At 34.5% G+C, this 19,245-nt stretch overlaps 3 protein-coding genes across 3 annotated transcripts; 1 reads left to right on the plus strand and 2 right to left on the minus strand.

Annotated features, from left to right (window-relative positions):
- Positions 1-3,125: 3,125 nt before the first annotated feature.
- Positions 3,126-4,006, plus strand: LOC135657960 (transcription factor CPC-like). The gene is made up of 2 exons (XM_065176053.1): positions 3,126-3,396; positions 3,533-4,006. The coding sequence occupies exons 1-2, from the start codon at positions 3,146-3,148 to the stop codon at positions 3,684-3,686; spliced, it is 405 nt and encodes a 134-aa protein (XP_065032125.1). The 5' UTR covers positions 3,126-3,145; the 3' UTR covers positions 3,687-4,006.
- Positions 4,007-5,300: 1,294 nt separating this feature from the next.
- On the minus strand, positions 5,301-6,492 carry LOC135657947 (ethylene-responsive transcription factor ERF061-like). Its single transcript, XM_065176050.1, has one exon. It carries the CDS (start codon positions 6,126-6,128, stop codon positions 5,367-5,369), a length of 762 nt encoding a protein of 253 aa, XP_065032122.1. The 5' UTR covers positions 6,129-6,492; the 3' UTR covers positions 5,301-5,366.
- Positions 6,493-12,242: 5,750 nt separating this feature from the next.
- Positions 12,243-16,806, minus strand: LOC103972427 (large ribosomal subunit protein eL33w). Its single transcript, XM_009386803.3, has 5 exons — positions 16,686-16,806; positions 16,529-16,564; positions 16,215-16,443; positions 16,092-16,134; positions 12,243-12,451 (listed from the first exon to the last, which is right to left on the minus strand). The coding sequence occupies exons 1-4, from the start codon at positions 16,715-16,717 to the stop codon at positions 16,093-16,095; spliced, it is 339 nt and encodes a 112-aa protein (XP_009385078.1). The 5' UTR covers positions 16,718-16,806; the 3' UTR covers positions 12,243-12,451; position 16,092.
- Positions 16,807-19,245: the final 2,439 nt, after the last annotated feature.

Consider the following 19,245-nt stretch of genomic DNA (forward strand, 5'->3'; position numbering starts at 1 on the left):
TCTTGCATATCTTGTTGAGCTAAGCATGATATTTTTAATTTTAGTCTCTAATAAAATATTTTTTTGGTATTTCTCTATTCTTCTTGATTATTTTACATCTTTTAACTCCTTACTACATGTTCATATTATGTTACATGCAAATTTGAATATAGTTCGATTCAAACTAAAAAAATTATTTTTGATTCATATTTTTTTTGAAACTAGAGTCTAAAAACTAGCTGAATCTTATTTCGATTTGAATCGTACGATTCAATGATTCAAAAAAAATTCATATCAATCGATCATTGGACTCAAAGGATGATTTACGCCTAGCCCAATGATCAAGCAAATGACTAGTTTGCCCTTCCCAATAATCATATAAATGATTATATTAAGGGTTATTTTTTTTATTATTTTATAATTAAAAATATAAAAAATTCAAAAAAATTTGCCTTTATAACAGTCACATAAGGATCTTTTGAAAGCATTTTAGGAAAAAAAATATTTAAAAATTAATAAATATCCCTCTCAAGCTTGAATAAATAATATATTTATTAAAAATTAATAAATATTTTTTTTTAAAAAAAATAAAAATTAATAAATATTTAAAAATATAAACCCCATATTCTTTCTCTATTAAGTACTCATTCAAGTTTGAATGCTCTTAAGCTCCCTCTCAAGCTCTCTCTTATACTCTTTTTTACTATTTTCTTGATTCAATGGCAAGTGAAAGCCACCACTTCACTACCAACAAGGAGCCTTTCAAAAATTTGATCATGGCAACTCAAAAAAGTAATATATTAATGTTGACGTCGAGCGAGATATCAAAAAAGTACACTTGAAGAAGATTTGAAACCTCGATGGCTTCTACCATGTCATATGTAATTACAGTACCCAAGTTTTCAAGTTCAAAGAAGGAAGCTATGAAATATTTCGATAGCATATCGAGAAGAAATGTCTAATGCAAACCAGCATGAAGTCAAATATAATTTTTAGGTAACTTACTTCTCTTACTTTTTTTATTAAAGAAAATCATAAGGCATTTGCTAAATTAGTTGTCATCGAATGTTTATCTCTTAGTTTGTTTATTATTATTATTTATTATTGTTAAGTCAAATTTATTTATTATCATCAAGGAGCTTTAAATATAATTAGTTTTTTGCACTATTATTCGAACCCTTGTAAATTCTAAACTTATGGTTGATCTCTTTAGGGGATCGACCTCCTTGGAACTCTATAGAGATTTTTCCCTCAAAGTTGCTGCTCATATGCTGCAGAAAAGATTCATCTATTGCTTATAAAAAGAGGAGAAATACATGATTATTTATAAGACTTCTAAACCCTAACTCCTAATATGACTCCTACTCAATACTCCTACTTCTAATCAACTTCTAATAGAACTCATACTCAAGACTCATATTCCTTTACAACTCCTAATTCTTCTCTAAGAAACAACTTCCTAACCCTAATCGACCTCTTTAATAGGGATCGACTTATGTAGGTTTTACATAAATGTCCCTGTCAATTAGGACTCTCCTAGCTAGAGTCCTAACAACCACTCTTACTTACACTTGATATAATTTTTTAAAAAATAATTTATAAAAATACTTTTAATCTTTAAATGACCACATTTCTATTTTTTTTATACTTGGAGTGATCACTGACAAATGCATTTCTATATGAGATTCATTGGATAGGCAGTGAATGGACCATACAAAAACGTATTATTGATTTTAGAGTTTTAGATAAATGACATACAACCGATCATATTTGTAAAAAGATAAAAATAATTTTAAAATAATATTATTTGATTTTAAAAATTTTATATTGGTTTTGATAATGCATCGACAACTACCACTTATATTCCGAAATTACAAGCAGTTTGTTAACTTGCTTTTGGTGACCTCTTTTTTTGTATAAGGCATGCTTGCCATGTTTTGGTTATGTCATTATACATTTAGACTTATTAAATTAAATTGGTTGTACATAATTTTTTTAATTTTAAAATAAAATTTTCATTTTTATATTATTTTTTTTAAAAAAAATATATTAAAAATTATCAGTTCAAAATAAAATAGAAATAGTTTGTTCTAGTTCCGATTCCAAAATCGACCCTTACTAATTTAGTTCTGATTCTAGATTCTGTCAAACTAGAACCCATAGTTTCGAAACCATGGTCAGGGCTAGTTATATGGTTCTCTCTTATCTTATCTATTATCCAAGCTACTTCTAATTTTTCACAAATATATTTATTTTTTTCTATCTTTCTAAATTTATACATGTACCTCAATATGCTCATCTTAGTAATATGAATTTTATATATATAATTTTTTTAGTTATCCAACACTAGCATCAATAAGATAATAACGATCTTATAAAATTTCTTTTTTAATATAAAAAAACTCATTGATAATAAAAAAAATTATTTTAACCATATAGTTTTTTACTCTATAAATAAAATTCATTTATCTTTCTATCTTACTGAATAATTAACCCAAAATATCTAAAACTTTTATTCAATAGAACTTATTATCTATCAAACTAAACCATATAATAAAGTGTACTCCCAATATTACTAAAATCACATTTTATATATATATATTCCAATTTAAAATATTTAGATGTCAATGTTTATCTTTATAACTGAAGTTTAGAATTAGTTTAATTTATATTCTCATCTAAATGATAAGTTCATCCATCACCAATAAAGACTTGAAGGGGCACCTAACTTTGTTATCTCTTGTGCATTAATGAACTTGCCATAGTGGATTAGGTGACTATTAGTGCAATGAAATGTCCGCATCTTGTTACCTGTCCTGGTGGTCTCAGTTCACAGCATCTAACTCAATTCTGCTGTTATGTTCCCCATTTAATGGAAGTTTTGCAGTTAGATGTTTGCATCATGCTGTTTCAGAAGAATCTGATTGGCTCAAAAAATGTTTGCTTCTGATACGTATCTCTGTATTCATATACCGAAAGGAGAAGCTAATGAATCTGAATCGAGTGTCGACAACTTTACAAGAAAATGTTGATGTCAAGCTATAAAATTTGAGATAGAAATGGTCAATGATAGGTCCAATGTCAGCTTCAGGATACAGCAAGAAAGCACCAAAGGGATGTATAAAATATGACCAGGTTTTGTTTCAGACACACATCTCTCCACCATATGGAACAGCACCACAGAACAGCCTCTCTCTCTCTCTCTTCTTCTTCTTCCTTGGCTGAAACCATGGAGAAGCGCCAGCTCAATCAGGAAAAAACTGAAGGTTTCATGTTGCTTCCTAGTCTGTCTCCAAACTTGTTCGATGGACCATTGATTTGTGCTGAGGAAGTCAGTAACACTGAGAGGGAGCTCACTGACATGTCAGAGGAAGAAGTAGATCTCATTTACAGGATGCATAGGCTTGTTGGTGACAGGTAAAGATCCCAACTACAGTCTCATATATTTGTCAGCAACTATGAGCTGCATTAAGCATGCAGGCAAGGCATGTTCAGATTCAACATCTTCTGATTCTTCTTCGAGCTCTGATAAATGAGACATGTCCTTCTGCAGATGGGAGCTGATAGCTGGTAGAATTCCCGGCCGCACTCCGGAGGAGATCAAACGGTTTTGGAAGATGAAGAACGATCCATGTTTTGCTGAGAAGGGGCCGAAGAGAAAGAGAGCTGTACAAGGAACTGTTGCTCAAGTGCAGAACCACAAGTGATTACTGTGAGCTCCAAATTCAAATCATGACAAGAAAAAGCCAGCAAGATTTGAGGCAACGATGATTAATTAAAGACAGATCCTGCCATTTTGTTTCAAGTTCTGTCACACCAGTGAGGTTACTACTGCTGACAATATGAAGAACTGAGAAGACTACAAGTAGAAGAACTTTAGAGATTCATCACAATTGTTGAAGATGCAATTATTGATAGCTTTCTTGATTCTGATAATGGGCATACAAAATGGTAGGTATTGACCAAAATCTTATAGTCTTCTAATGAAATCTGTGTTGAAATACAATACTCATCCGTTCTTCATCAATTTAAGGAGCTTTTTCATCTCAAAAATAAGCTCATTAAAAATGGATGCTTTCGATATAATGGTCATATAGATAATCAATAGTCTCTTTTACTCGCAAATATAAATATAAGATAAAGATACAAAACTAAGTGATTCATACATTTCTTTAGTCGATAATATTAGTCCTCATGAAGCTTAATTTCTTGATGTCTCTAATAAACCTCTGATTAACAAATCCATCCATTGTATTTCGACAGATTTATTATATCACAATAGAGTTAGTTAATTTCCAAGGCTATTATTTATTTATTGTTAATAGTATGATTTAATGATATCAATTCATCTTCAAAATAATATTTTTCTGGGCAAATAGCTTCATGAATAAACTTTTTTATCTAATTTTGGAGATATTCCAAGTTCCACAAATTAGCCATGTCAAAAGCATTTCAAGTTGAAATCTGATCTGTTACCAAGTCAGGGATAAATTAGCAAGATTTTATGACTGAAAATGATCAAGAAAGACTAAGAAAAACAGGTAGGTGGTTTGATCTTTGTGTGTCAAGGTTCATATAAAGATCAAAAAACCAAGAAATATAAGAGGATAAGTAACACAAACATAACCTGAAATCTGATGCTCTTCCACTCAGGTCAGGGAAAACAGTAGAACATATGGTGGTGTGATACCAAATCAGAGCAGTTGTGAAGATAAGAAGCTGAAGGAAGAGCAAAAAGCACAATAATCTAAGAGGGATAAGCAGCACAGCATGACCTGAAACTTGATGCTCAGTGTGGTGATGGAAGAGGTGAGCTAACAAAGCATCACAACAGCAGAGTTTCTGACCATGAAATGACTGTAAAAGAAGGATTGAGCAAGTGAAAGGTGGTGGGTTGAATGGTTGATGTTAGTGTTTGAAGTCTTCATGCTAAATGAAGAAGAGCTAAAGACAGCATCCAAAGTGGTTTAAGGAACACATTTTGGCAGCATAAACATTTTGGTAGCTTTCATTCCCCTGTTGTGATGCTAATGAAGAACACACTGTTCTCCACATACCATTTGCAGCATAACAATTTTGGTAGCACAACTATCGCGATCGATTCATCAATAGTTTGATTTTAAAGGATATTAGTTTGAGAAATACTATTCTTTAATTCGATTAACCAATTCGAATCGAATCGAGCCGATTTTAATTTAAAAAATATTAATCTAATAAAATTTAATTCAAATTAATTAATGATGATTAAATTGTTGTTGGCCAAAAAAAAAAAAACCTTCAACTAACTGTTAGAGCTTAATATAAATTGAGCTCATTGCTAATTCGATCCAAATCTTTTATGATGATCTCATTAATTATTAAGTTAATAATAATAATTCTTTTACGTATTAATTAGTGAGCACTTCCCAAATTAATTCTGGATCGTAGGATGGCATCCGAGCCAGCGAACACACACCGTCCATTTCGAAAGCCGACGACGACGTTAACGATGACGTTTGCGACGCGCCCGCCTCGGCGTCCTTCACGGCCTTCGCAGCCGCCTTGGCTGACCTCGCCTTATCGCCGGCCGCCTTCGCCGATCGCTTCGCCGCCCGGCGCCGCCCGAGGCGCTGGCAGATGGCCTGGATTTTCGAGTCGACGGCGGACCGCAGTGACCTGAGCCGCTCGGGGCAGTCCCCGGCGTCCCGCAGGGCCGGGAAGTTGAGGCGCGCGTACTCGCCGCGGAGCTTGTACGCCGCCCGGTCGTACGCGTACGCCGCCGACTCCGGGGAGGCGTAGGTGCCGAGCCAGATCCGCATCCGGTTCTGGGGCAGCCGGATCTCCGCCACCCACTTCCCCCACTGCCGCTGCCGCACCCCCCGGTAGAGCTTCTTCTTCCCGTTCTCCGCCGCGGCCGAGTTGTGGTACGGCGACGAGGCAGCCCTGCCGTAACGCCGGGTGCTGAGCCGCCGCAGCAGCTCCGTCTGGCGGAGGTAGACGGCGGAGCCAAGGGGCGCGGCGACCGGGCACCGGGCAGCAGGGAGCGGCGGCGGGAGGTGGGAGAAGATGGAGTCGAGCGCGTTCGTGCCAGAGAGGAGGATCTCCGATAAGGCGGCGCTGATCTCGCCGGGAAATGACGTCAGCTGTATGTTTTCCAGCGTTCCGTCCATGATTCCAGGGTTTCTTCGTCTCCCCAGTCTCCAAGTAAGTGGCTTTTCTTCTTCTTCTTCCAAGAATTGTGGGAAATGATATGAAATTAGACCTAAGAGAATGCAAGTGGAGTTGCAATACGGAAGAAACAGGGGAATTGGTGCACTGTGGACTTGTGGAGTTGGAATGGTGATGAAACAGGGGGATTAGACTACTGTGGGATTCTGTAGCAGATGAGGAAGAGAGAGAGAGGGAAAGAGAGGAGAAGGGAACAAAAGAAGAGAGGAGATTTATGTTGCTGTGGATGCTGGTGTGGGAAGAACAGGAGGTGGGTATTTATAGGCAGAGAGCTCTCAATTGTTGCTCCTAATTCTCTGCTGCTACTGGGGAGATAATGGAGAAGAAGGTCTGCTTCTCTTTGGGAACAGAGGATGATTGGATTGGAGGCTCACCTGGGTCCCACAGTGGGACAATCTTATGTGAGAACAAGACCCACTCAAAGCTTTACCCTTTGTGTGCCACAGGAGGAGCATTGGAGGCCAAAAGCCAACTTTTGGCATTTATAAGCCCAGCTGTTCATGTTGTCATGCTTTAAATTGTGTAGCTTAGGCTCCACTGGATGATCCCATTAGAATGAACTTTGATGGATGAGAGAAGGGAAGAAGCATCTCTGAAGCATTATTCTATCAAGAGACCACTCTTGATTTCTCTAAATTATGAATCTAATATTAGATTTAGCTGGCTCTTAAGCTTGTAAATGTTACCCATATAGAGAAATACAGAGAGAAAGCATGTGTTTGAGAATGAAGAGAGCTGCATTATTGGGGTTTTGCAAAATATAAGGTGTGCAAAGACAAAGCTTTGGTTATATGCAGTGTTGGTGTACATTTGCTTGTGAGTCACTTTAAAGAAGCAACAGAAGTAGTGGTGGGATGGGAGATGTCATTGTGCTAGTTTTGCAAAGAGTCCAGGATCTGTGGACAAAGATGATTAGAGTACATCTTATTATCTCTACAGATAGAGAGGAGAGAGGTCAAGCCATTCCCACATCAAGTCAGTTCTTATAGTTGTTGAAGTAGCAAACTAAATTACAAGTACATGACAGACACTTGGCACCTTTTGAAGGGTATTGAGTTGTGGGTCTTTGACAGGGACCTGGTTAGAGAGTCTGAAGCCATAAGTACTACTGAACAGAAAGAGGACACATGTATGGGGGTGCCACCATAATTAGATAAGACCCCAATCTTATCTTCTCTGATATAGCATCTCCATATATAATATATATATTACTTTCCAAATAACACTTGCACTCCATATAATTCTCAATGATTTATTTCTCTTTGCTTGGCATAGAAGACCTGTTCTTAATCATTTACACAGCAAAATAATTTCTTGATGACAACAAGTTACATTGTTAGGAAATTATCAGTTACTGACTTTGTTAGGGTGTACATTCTTTTGAACTTTGCTGCCTCTGCTTTGATACTCTCAACATAATTTACTCTGCTTTCTTTCTTTCTTCAAGAATAAGTGAGTACACCAAACTGTTTAAGCATTTCTTCCAGAAATAAGAATGTCAATGGTAGTCATGGGTATTAGGTTTCATCAAGAAAATATTATTGATAGAAGACTAGTCCTTGGCAGTACATTTGGTCATTTAATAGGTTTGGTCAAGAATATTGCCAACTGGCAACAAGTGTGTGGTAAGGTTTTCAAAGAAATGGTCAAGCATGGTATGGCTTTATGAACACATTGCTACTTCTTGTGACTTTTGACTTGGTAGTCTGCTAACATCACAATCCAAAATCACTAAATAGGCTGTAGATTGTGCTGCATTTACAAGGAAAGAAACAACACATTTGTTTGGCTATATTATTCCATAGAATATTTGCAGCATCCTTCTATTAACTCTCCATCTGCTACCCAACTGCTCATTTATCATCTTAGACTCAATGGTTCATCTGCTAAGCTGAGTAGAGTCTCTGTTCAACCAGTTATCATCCCTCATCTTCATGACAATGCTGTGATCTGTCTCGAGTCATTTCTTGTTGAGGAAATTGTAGGATTAAATGGTCGAATATAGGACCTCATGAATCACTGTTAAAGTGCTATGTATAAAGATTTGATCTTTATACATAGCACTCCATTAGAATACCACGAATGATTTGTCCAAAGGAAGCACTGCTCGAAAGAACATTCTCATCGAGTACTACCACACTCTAGGATGCTAAGATTGTTAACCTCAACAGGTGATACCCATCTCCATTGTTATGAAAAGGAATGGGTCATCTGTAGCTCATCATTCGAGCAATGCTGAAACACATTCTTCTTCCATAGACCAACAAGCTTGCAAGATCAGTAGTTCATCAGTCAAAAGCATCAAATTTTGCAGCTTATGCCGTGTCCTTGATAAGCATCAGTGTGCCATTTCAGGTATGAAGTAAGAGAATTGATGGACACGAGGAAGATTCTTGGTGGCTTTTGCAGTGCAGAGACAAAAAGGTTGACAAGATGCAAGTGATATGAAGGAAGAACCACAGCCACGAGACTTCTCTGGCCATAAAAGCATGGATTTTCCTCTCTTCTTCCATCTCAATCTGAATGGAAAAAGGATCCACAGGTGCTTATCCTTTGCCTCTTGTGATTCTAATTAATTAAACTAGTCGTAGTCGAGTTGTTGTCCGAGCCAAATTAACATGTTTTTCTGTCTTCGGTTTTATTCCTCGATCAAGTGTAGCTCTAAGAACTAATGTGAAGGAAGCCCGGCTTTGGGCTCGCTTCCGTTGACATTTTGAATGCAATTGGATGTTGACCGAGATTGACATTTGTTCTTCTTCTCTTTCTTTTTCCTTCTTTTTTTGCGTTGCTTTCAGACTTCTAAGGATGGTTTGGAGAAATAGGATGGCCGCCATGAAGCTTCTACTCCAAAGTCGTACATGGATCCGGTCGATGGGGCCCATCACCTTTGTGACTTCCCCTCCGTGTCCCGTGAGATGTGGGCGCCGACCTCTGACATTTTATTGTATCTGTGGGGTCCACAAAATAGTCATTTTGACTCTTTTACTCTGATGTCTAGTGAGAAATCGAAGCCGATCGCTGACCGTTTTTTAATCTGCGGGGTCCACAAAATAGCCATTTTGACTCTTTGACTATGATGTCTCATGAGAAATCGAAGCCAACCGCTGACTTTTTTTTTTTTCTTTATCAGCGGGGGCTACAAAACAGCCATGACTCTGAGTCTGACTTTGATTTCTCAGGGAGCCGATCGCTAAGTGTGGGGTCCACAAAATAGCCATTTTGACTCTGACCCTGTTGTATCACCATCAACAAACTTAGTCTTAATAATAATAAGATTTGCATATGTAATTTATAAAAATAAAAATATATATAACGCGAAGAAGATCATAAAACGAACGACAATAACAATAAACAATAGATAAAAATATTTATTTGCAAGTTAATCCATGTGTTAGCACATATAATTTACAAAAATATAAAAGGAAAATAAAGAGGACCGGAAATTTGTAGTATTCAGTTGATATATGGTGGTTGCGATGGGTGACCGATTATTAGCACATAAGTTGTAATCGATTGTTTTATTCCTTTGAAATAAGGATATAAAACGGGATGAATAGACAAAAAGAAAGAAAAAGAAAGGATAGAGAATCTCTTGTACACAACTGAATCTCTTGTTTTTCAAGAGAAAATGTTATTGTTATTATGCATGAAGAAAATGTCATGAATGAAAAACTAACACTTTTTTTATTATTATTATTTTCTATGGCAAAGTCGTGTGCTGTTGAAATCACATCAAGATGCTTGCATTCCAAGGAATTTAATGAGATGGAAAGGAAGGTTTCATCGAAACAAATGCAGTGTGTAATAATGTCAAAGCAATAATTGACATCCTCTATTGCATGCAAAATCATAAAGGGCTCCTGAAAAGTCATACCATACCAAGTTTTAATGAAGGAGAAATCAAAGAATAAAAAAGAAAATATAAAATTTGGTAATTACTGAGATGGCAATAGAAGATCATATTCCGATTCAGTCCTTTCGATATATAATTTAGAAAGATCCAAAGTGAAGTAGTCCTAGAGAACAAGAGTTCTACATGTAGTCGTGACTTTCCAATAAAAAATGAGTCGTAAAATACTTAATTGTTAAGTCAAGAAAAGAGAAAATTCAAAACTAATCCATTTTATTAGAACCAAGTACTTAATTGTCAAACCCAGAATCGATTCACTCGATTTTGTAATGCCAATAAATAGTTATCATGCATCGGCTCATATTTTTCTTCCTGTCCATGTCAAATTTGACGATACGCTTTGTGTCTATCGATATAACAAGAAACTATCGCCGATGGCTTCCTCAGGTCGGTCGACAAGGATCACCAAAAAATTAGTTGGCACCGTGTCATTGTCGTGTCAGCACCATGTGACGTTGCTCTCTCGCATTCAACATGATGCGATCTCCCCGGCGACAAGAAAAGTACAGCGCCCGTCCTTTCGCTTCCTGTCACAGAGGGAGTTGCCCTCAAAACCAAATGCCCAAAACGGAGTCGAATCGAGCGTATCATCCACACCGACCCGATCTTGCTGCCATCCCTTCTTCTCCTCCTCTCATTCATCACAGAGAGAGAGAGAGAGAGAGAGAGAGAGCACCACAGAAAAAGGATGACTTTGGACGCACCAGAAATAGTGCCACGTCAGGCTTGCCCACTCCTGTTCTGACGTGTGTAACTCGAGCCACCCATTGGTTCTGATGTTTGATTAGCTCTCACCTGCCTTCTATATATAATTTCTGAATCTATGATAACATCTATCGATAAATTAATAGTCTAATCTATATGTTGAGATAAATAATACATGACTAACTATGATATGAGAAAGATAAAACGATTAAAGAAGAATCGAAGTTGGGCCGGAGTTCGATGATCAGGCATCGGGTTGAATGAATCGGGGGATACACCAAAAGATCAATCGATGCAGAAAAAGCTCGCCGGAGGTTCGTCAGGAGTTCGTTGAAAGCTCGTCGGAAGTTCACCGAAAGCTCGTCGGAGGTTCGCTATGAGTTCGCCGAAAGCTCACTGGAGGTTCACCGAGAGTTCGTCGAATGCTCGTCGGAAGATCGTCGAGAGATCGCCGAAAGTTCACCGAGAGTTTGGTTAAACCATTGACGTATAAGACAACTTAGATTACAAGTAGAGTAATTGTTTTAGCCTTAACTATCGTAGTTAGGACTTTAATTTGAGTTAGTTTTGGGAGAAATCCAACTAACTCAAAGGGACCAATTGAGCCTTTAACAAGGTTGAATTGGACCGATTGGATGGCCCATTCAGCCACGTGGAGCCATGTTAGGCAATGGCACTGTTAAGGCTGGCGATGGCACCGCTTGAGGCTCGACCTCCCAGGTGGTCTGGGCGATAGTGCCGTCGATAGTTATTGTTGTCAAGAGATGATACCACCCTATCAAGCAGTGGTACCGCTAGAGTCCGATCTCCAAAGTTATGTCAGACGATAGTATCCCCCAGATTGAGCGATGGTACCATCTAGTATCAATCTACAAGTGATGGTACCACCTAATAATGATAATGGTACCGCCAATACCCAAAAACCCGGGATAAGACATTTTTCACTCTATTTTTTAAACCATTGGAGCTTATAAATACCTCGCTCTTTCCGGCATGAAAATACACAAAAATGCAAACAAAAATCTTAAAAATTTAAATTGTAAAATTGCTAAATGTCCTCATTCTCCCTTTCTAGTTTTGTAATCATTCAAAAAGAGATATGAGGCTTATAAAGATTATCTCAAACCCCAAAAAAGAAGAAAGCATTGTAAGAGGACATTAATGACCTCAACGGAGGAGGAATCGAAAATGAATATAAGTAACGACGACCAAACCATATTATTATAATTCTCTATTTTTAATTACTTATTCAATTTACAGGTAAAACAAACTTTCGATATCAATTCCGATACGGTTTCATCGAATCAAACTTTTTAAAATCATTAAAGTTTTCTAAATCGGGCTGATGACTTTAGTTTATGTAAACAATGAGAAAAAGGAATAAATAACTTCTTTTGCAATTAGCTAATGCTAGCTATTCTTGACAACGTCATTCAAGAGATTTATAAAGTCATCATCCATATTTGGAAAATAGAATTTTCAAATAGTAAATAATGTTCAAGTTCCCCGACAAGAAAGAACACATAAATAGAAAATAATCAAAACTTAAATAACTGCAACACCAACTTGGAATTCGCTTTTTCCTCCGGTCCCACTAAAAAATCCGAGCTACAGCTGCCAGAAAACATCTGCTCTATTGCACCAATTCACCTAATCAAGACAAAAGCAGGTGTCATCATTTTTAACTCAAGTTTCAAAATGAGCATAAATGATAAAACTCTACAATGATACTTTCAACATTTCCATAACAGACACATCTGTACATTCCTGCACCCATGTTACCTTGTGCATGAATAATAACTTTCAGCAAATCTTGTATTCTGAACTTAGGTTTTTCACAGGTATCTTTTATTTTGATAATTTTGTTTTATGCATGATTAGGAGCACACATGCATGACATGCAAAAGAAAGTTCCATTGAAAAAATATATATGATAGTTCATCAAGGAATAATATATGCTAGCTTTTGGTGAAAACTTCAGAACTTCACAAGAAAATCCACTGTAATAATTTTATTTTGTGGTAACTATCTACCTACGGTTCAAGATTAATATTCGATATTTACAGAGCAATATCGTTGAGCACTTAATTTTAATGATTTTCTGACAAATTTGAAGAAATATATTCCTGATCAGCACCAATATTAACAACCATAATACTGAAACATGGAACATTCTAAGTTTGAAACATGGAATATTCCTGGTCATCATAAGTTTGAACATGAGGTATGCCATATAGCCTGGTTACTGGCTCATAAGAGTAGTATTACTTTGTAAGTCATGGCTTGCATCTCGGGGAAAAAAAGGTCATGGCTTGCATCAAATTACTCACAGCTAGGTTAGTTGGTCCATTTTTAAGTCATGCCATGACATACATTAAATCATACAAGCTGGTCCTAATATGTCAAATAGATATGTATTTCACTAGACCAAATTCAATAGTAGAAGAAGACATGGAAGTGAAATCATGACACGAGACATCATCAATTTGCTTAATGCTCCTAGTACTTTGAGCTTTTTGGATGGATTCTTGAATGGACATTCAAAGTATCGATTTCAGTTAATTCATATAACTCTAGGTAACTGAGGAACATTTTTTAATCATAAATTATACTTGGAACGTTCCAAGAGGGGAGTGATGTGGTAACTATGTTCATAGCCCATGTATCCTCCTCATGCGAGCAGTATATGATGTAAGAAGCGGAATGAAGAAGAAATCATTGTCATTTTCCAACTTGAACCAAAAAAAACCAGCTGAAGGTATGTGTCAACAACATTTAGGTACCAACACCGGCAGTTTGTCCAAATTTCAATCAATCACCAGTCTGGCCAACTTATCATCTTTCCACATAAATAATACATGTCACATAAGGAAAGCAAACATGTTCTTTGGTTAACCTCCAATTATAAAACAAATTTTGATTTTTGATTTCAGATAAAGCATTCGATCACATATAAAAGATTGTGGCAAACATGCTAGTGACAGAAAATCCACAAATCAGTTTATTATTTTAAACATTGCCAATAATTTTCATGTCAGATCTCATGAATATGGATCGCAAATTATTTCAGTATAAATCTAAGTCATCACCCAAAAGTGACGCAAAACACATTCATCACCTAGGTGTCCCAAATTGCAAACAATGGGCTAGGAGGTCGTCCATATGCAGCCCATCACATCAACGCCCGGATGTGGTACCAAATAGGCAAGGGTTCTCTCATTAATTTGGACAAATGGGGGTAAGGATGTTAGTCCAAGAACAAAGGGTTAGGTCAACAACTTGGAATATAGAAACACTTTCAAAGAAAGTACTAAAATTAGTAGATACTATGATCAGAAGAAAAATAAATATTATTTGCTTACAAGAGACTAAATGGATAAGGAAAAAATATAAAGAGAATGATAGACTGGATTTAAAACTTAGTATACTAGAAAACTTAGATATAAAGTGGCTAAAAATTCTATTAGTATGGCAAGATATAATGCTTATGATACTTTTTATAATAAATTAGAAATTAAAGATTATGAAAAAATATATATCAAATTGTTAAAACTAGAAAAATAAAGAATAATGATTTATATAATATTAGATGCATTAAAAACAAAGATCAACAAATACTTGTTAATGATAACGAGATTAAGTAAAGATAAAAAATTATTTTTATAAATTATTTAATGAATATTCCACACAAAACTTAGATTTAATGATAAATAATAGTGATAGATTTAATAATCATAAATTTACTCATAAAATTAGAACCAATGAAGTAAACGATGTATTAAAGAAGATGAAAATAGCTAAGAGTGGAGGGTATGATGGTATCTCAACTAAGGCCTACAAAAAGTTTATAGGCCAAGGGTGTAGCTTAGTTAACTAGCTTATTTAATAAAATCATGAGATTCATAAGAATGTTTGATGAATAGAGAAAGCTTTTTAGTGTCAATTTAATTTATTAAGATAATTAATGAAAAAGTATAGGGAGAAAAAAATATTTCCATATAGTTTCTATTGACTTAGAGAAAGCCTATGATAGAATTCTTAGAAATTTATTATGATGGTTTTAAAAAATATATATCGACTAATTATATTGATATTATTAAATATATATATATAATAATGTAGCTACTAGTGTTAGAACCATAAGGTGTGTATCTAATGAGTTTCCTATTAGCATAAGATTAGGACAAGGATCCATATTAAGTCCTTACCTTTTCACATTGATAATGGATGAACTTACTAGCCACTTACATGACAGACCTCCTTGATATATGTAATTTGTTGATGATTTTGTCTTAGTTGATGAGATACTAAGTAGGCCTAAAATTGAATTTGTAAAATATAATTTTAGTGTATATAAAAAATAAACAAAAGAATATAATTAAATTGGATGAACAAGAAGTCCCTTTGAATAAAAGTTTTAGGTATCTTGGATCAATTATTTAACAAAATGGAAAGATCGATGAAGACATTATTCATAAAGTAAAACTAGGATGGCTAAAATAACGAAAAGCGCCAAGAACCTTGTGTGATCATCGAATAACTTTGAAATTAAAAGAAAAATTTTATATTACAGTTGTAAGACCAACAATGCTTCATAGATCTGAGTATTGAACTAGTTAAGAAATAATATACATAAAAAATTTGTATTGTCGAGATGAGAATGTTAAGATGAATATGTAGAGTTACTAGGAAAGATATGAAAAGAAATACTTTTATTCATAAATAACTAAATATCACTTCGATAAAAGATAAAATTTAAAAAATTATTTAAGATGGTATGGATATGTGCTGAGGAGATCTCCGAATGCGATAGCCGAAAGAGATGAAACAATTAATTATTAGCGGTACGAGAAGATATAAAAAAAATAAAAATATTTTTTAAAAAATTATAAATAAATATTTAAGTACTATGAACTTTAACTGAACATATAACTTTATATAGATCTCAATGACGACAAAAAATTCATATAGCCGACTCCAAATAATTGGGACTTACAGCTTTATTATTATTGTAGTATAAACATTTTTAAGAATGTATAACTCATTCTAAGCATGAAGAAACCAACAGTAAAAGATACTACGTCAACAAACAAATATCTCTAAACCACTACGGGAGTTGCTGCAATATAACATGAGGACTTGTTTAAAACACTAAGCTGTTTCTAATGTTTTGTGCTCATAAGTAAAAAAGATGACTTCCATAGATAGTTGCAGACGAAAAGATGCTCAACAAAAACAAGTACAATTCTACAATTTACATTTTTGAATACAAATGCCAATAGAAGCTCACCTCATATGTTGCTGGGGTACATGAAAACCCTGACCTTTCCACCCTACAAATATAAAAGCAATGCAAACGGTCAGCAAAATTCGGACCATTAAAGCTACAATCGATACGAGAAGTCAGCCTGACCATGGATTTAGGCGGGAGGTTGGACTTGAACTTGGCGCGAATCACTCCACTGTTCCCGTGGGGGCGGCAGACCTTGCCCCATATGCACCGGTACCGCGTCCCCTTGGTCTTCGTCTTCGCCTTGTATATGTACGCCATCCTCTTGCCGCAGTACCAGGCGACCTCTTCCTTCGTGTTCACACCCTCGATCTGAACCAACGAGGTGTTCTCGTACTGGTTCGACTTCGACCTGATGCATCCACCCCTCGTCAAAAAATACAAGAGCCTACAGAAATCGAAAAATTAAACAAAATCCTAAGACGCTCTTAACCTACCTCTTGTATCCGAGGATTGTCCCACGAACGTACAACCTAAAATAGAAATCAAAAGAACAAATACATTGTAATGATGATAAGAAGTTGAGGAAAGATAGAGAGAACAGGATGGTCATGAATTGAGGGCAAGGGTATGGGATAGGGGTTCAAATAGGACCTGACGCGCTCGCCCTGTCGCCCCTTCACCATTTCCGCCGACGAGAGTGGTTCGACAAGAGACGGTGCGAGAGAGAGACAGCGGCCCAACGAAGCAGCGAGAAACCCTAGTCGTTCCACGGGGAGGGGAGTGATTTAAATAGACGAGCTACGGAAGTAGGATCAGTTAATGGGACGGTCACGATCGCATCTCTGAGCGATGCTGGATTCCCCGATGGACCTGTGCTTCTCCCTCTTTGACAGCCTCCCTATGGCCCATTTGGGTAAGCAGTACATTTCCCATTTTGTGTGTGTGTGTATATATATATATATATATATATATATATATATATATATATATATATATATATATATATATATATATATATATATATATATATATATATATATATATATGTCATTGTAGTTAGTCTCCACTAGTGGATGATTGAAACAACATCATAACAGCCTTAAAAAAATATTGCATAACTATGTCTCTTATATTGTTAATTTTTATATTTGTGTTTTTATTAATTTTAAACCTAAATTTAAAAATAAAAATCAAATAATTGATAAATGTTATAAACTTGTCGGTGGGCGTAATTAAAAATGATATATATATATATATAACATTTATTGCATGGATTATAATGGGACTGATACATTAAAAAAAATTAAATATTTAATTCTAATATATGTAGCTATTATATAAAAATTTGGAGAGACAATTATTGTTTTCATAGAGTTTATTATTTAGAGTCGCTTTTTGTTATTAACAATCTTCTTATTATTTTATGATTTTAAAAAATAATAAAATAATATTTTATTACTTACAATCCTACTAATTTTGATTTTATACCTTCTTTTTTTTGCTTACATACCTTACCATCATTGACGCTCCCTTAGCTTGTGCTCTATATCATTGATTATTGTCCCTTGATTTATACTATGATACCATTTGATGTCTTTCGATCTGTTTATTATCCCTTTAATATTATCATCCAAAGAGGAAAAAAAATAGGAGGTGAAGAAGAAAAAAAAAGGGGGTAAAGTAGAGGAAGAAAAGGAGGATGAGGAAAATAAATAATATATTTATGTATATTTATAAAAAAAATATTTTTTTTAAAAAAAATTTAAAAAAGGTTTGTAATTAACGAAGAGTGTATAATAGATTGAAATTTACAACCCTTTTTGTTATTTACAATCTCATGTCAATAACTTTGAATATCCATTTGTGAACAAACATATATGTCCTGGATTCATAATTTAATTTTAATAATTTGTTTTCACTTTTCAACTACAAATCCTTTTTTTTTTCTTCTTCTTCTTCTCCTTGTATTAATAGTTGGAAACGACATAAAATAATAAAAAAATGATAAAATGAGATGAACCGAATATCTTAAAGAAAAAAAAAGGAGGTGAGAAATAGTTTTTAATATTTGTTGTGATGATTTAACATTTTTAGAGTTATGTATATTCCATAGTAGCCCAAGAGATATTATCTTCTATTAAAATTATATTAACTCAAAAGAATTACATTTTAAGTATTTGTAAATTGTCCACAGGTGAAGGGTGCACAGAAAAGATTGAGGGGAAAGAAAAAAAAATAAAATGATAAAAATAGAATTAAAGGGGTTGTGAATAAAAAATATATTATTTTATTATTTTTTAAGAGATTATGAATAGTATAAAGGGGCTTTAAATAATAAGATCTAATTACAAATACTAATCTCCCTTTCATATTACATTATTTAAAAAACCTTTTATTTTTTTAAATTTTTTTTTAAATTTTTTATTTGATTCCCTTTAACCTTATATATATATATATATGTATACATACATATATATATATATATATATGTATACATATATATATATATATATATGTATACATATATATATATATATGTATACATACATACATATATATATATGTATGTATACATATATATATATACATATTATATATATGTATATATATATATTTGTATACATGTATATTTATACACATATATATATATATTGATATATTAAACTAAGATTATGATTAAAAAGATCCAAATAAGGATAAAACATTACTATTATAATATTTGGAAACACACTTGTAATGTTTTGTTTTGTTGAGGTGATAAAAATAGTACAAAACTATTCAAAATTATTACAATAAATCGCCCACACCGATAAATGGAGAATTAAATAAAAAATATAGATAAGAGATTTAATGGGGCATCAAATTAAAAATATGAAAATTGCTTCTTCAGAAAAAAAAAAATAAAAAAGCTTTTTTTAAATCGTCCTTTCATATTTCCAGAGGTTATATATAAAAATATTTATATATTTTTTTCTTTTGGTAGTGACTGCTTTTTGGCTTCTAAAATGATTGACAGAGAAAGTTGCATATCCAAACTCAAGCATTTTATTGGGTTACGCCATCGATGATGTGATCCGCGAAACCTCTCCAAAAAGGATGTGTTAGTGGGAAACGTCTCCGAGGAAAAGTTTGCTTTACTCGCTTCCTCGCATTTCATTGGTGATTGCGACTCGAAGGAGTAGAAGTAGGGAGCCAAATGCTGCATCGAATC

The sequence above is a fragment of the Musa acuminata genome, chromosome BXJ1-4, assembly GCF_036884655.1.
Source record: "Musa acuminata AAA Group cultivar baxijiao chromosome BXJ1-4, Cavendish_Baxijiao_AAA, whole genome shotgun sequence".
NCBI classification, from domain to species: domain Eukaryota; kingdom Viridiplantae; phylum Streptophyta; class Magnoliopsida; order Zingiberales; family Musaceae; genus Musa; species Musa acuminata.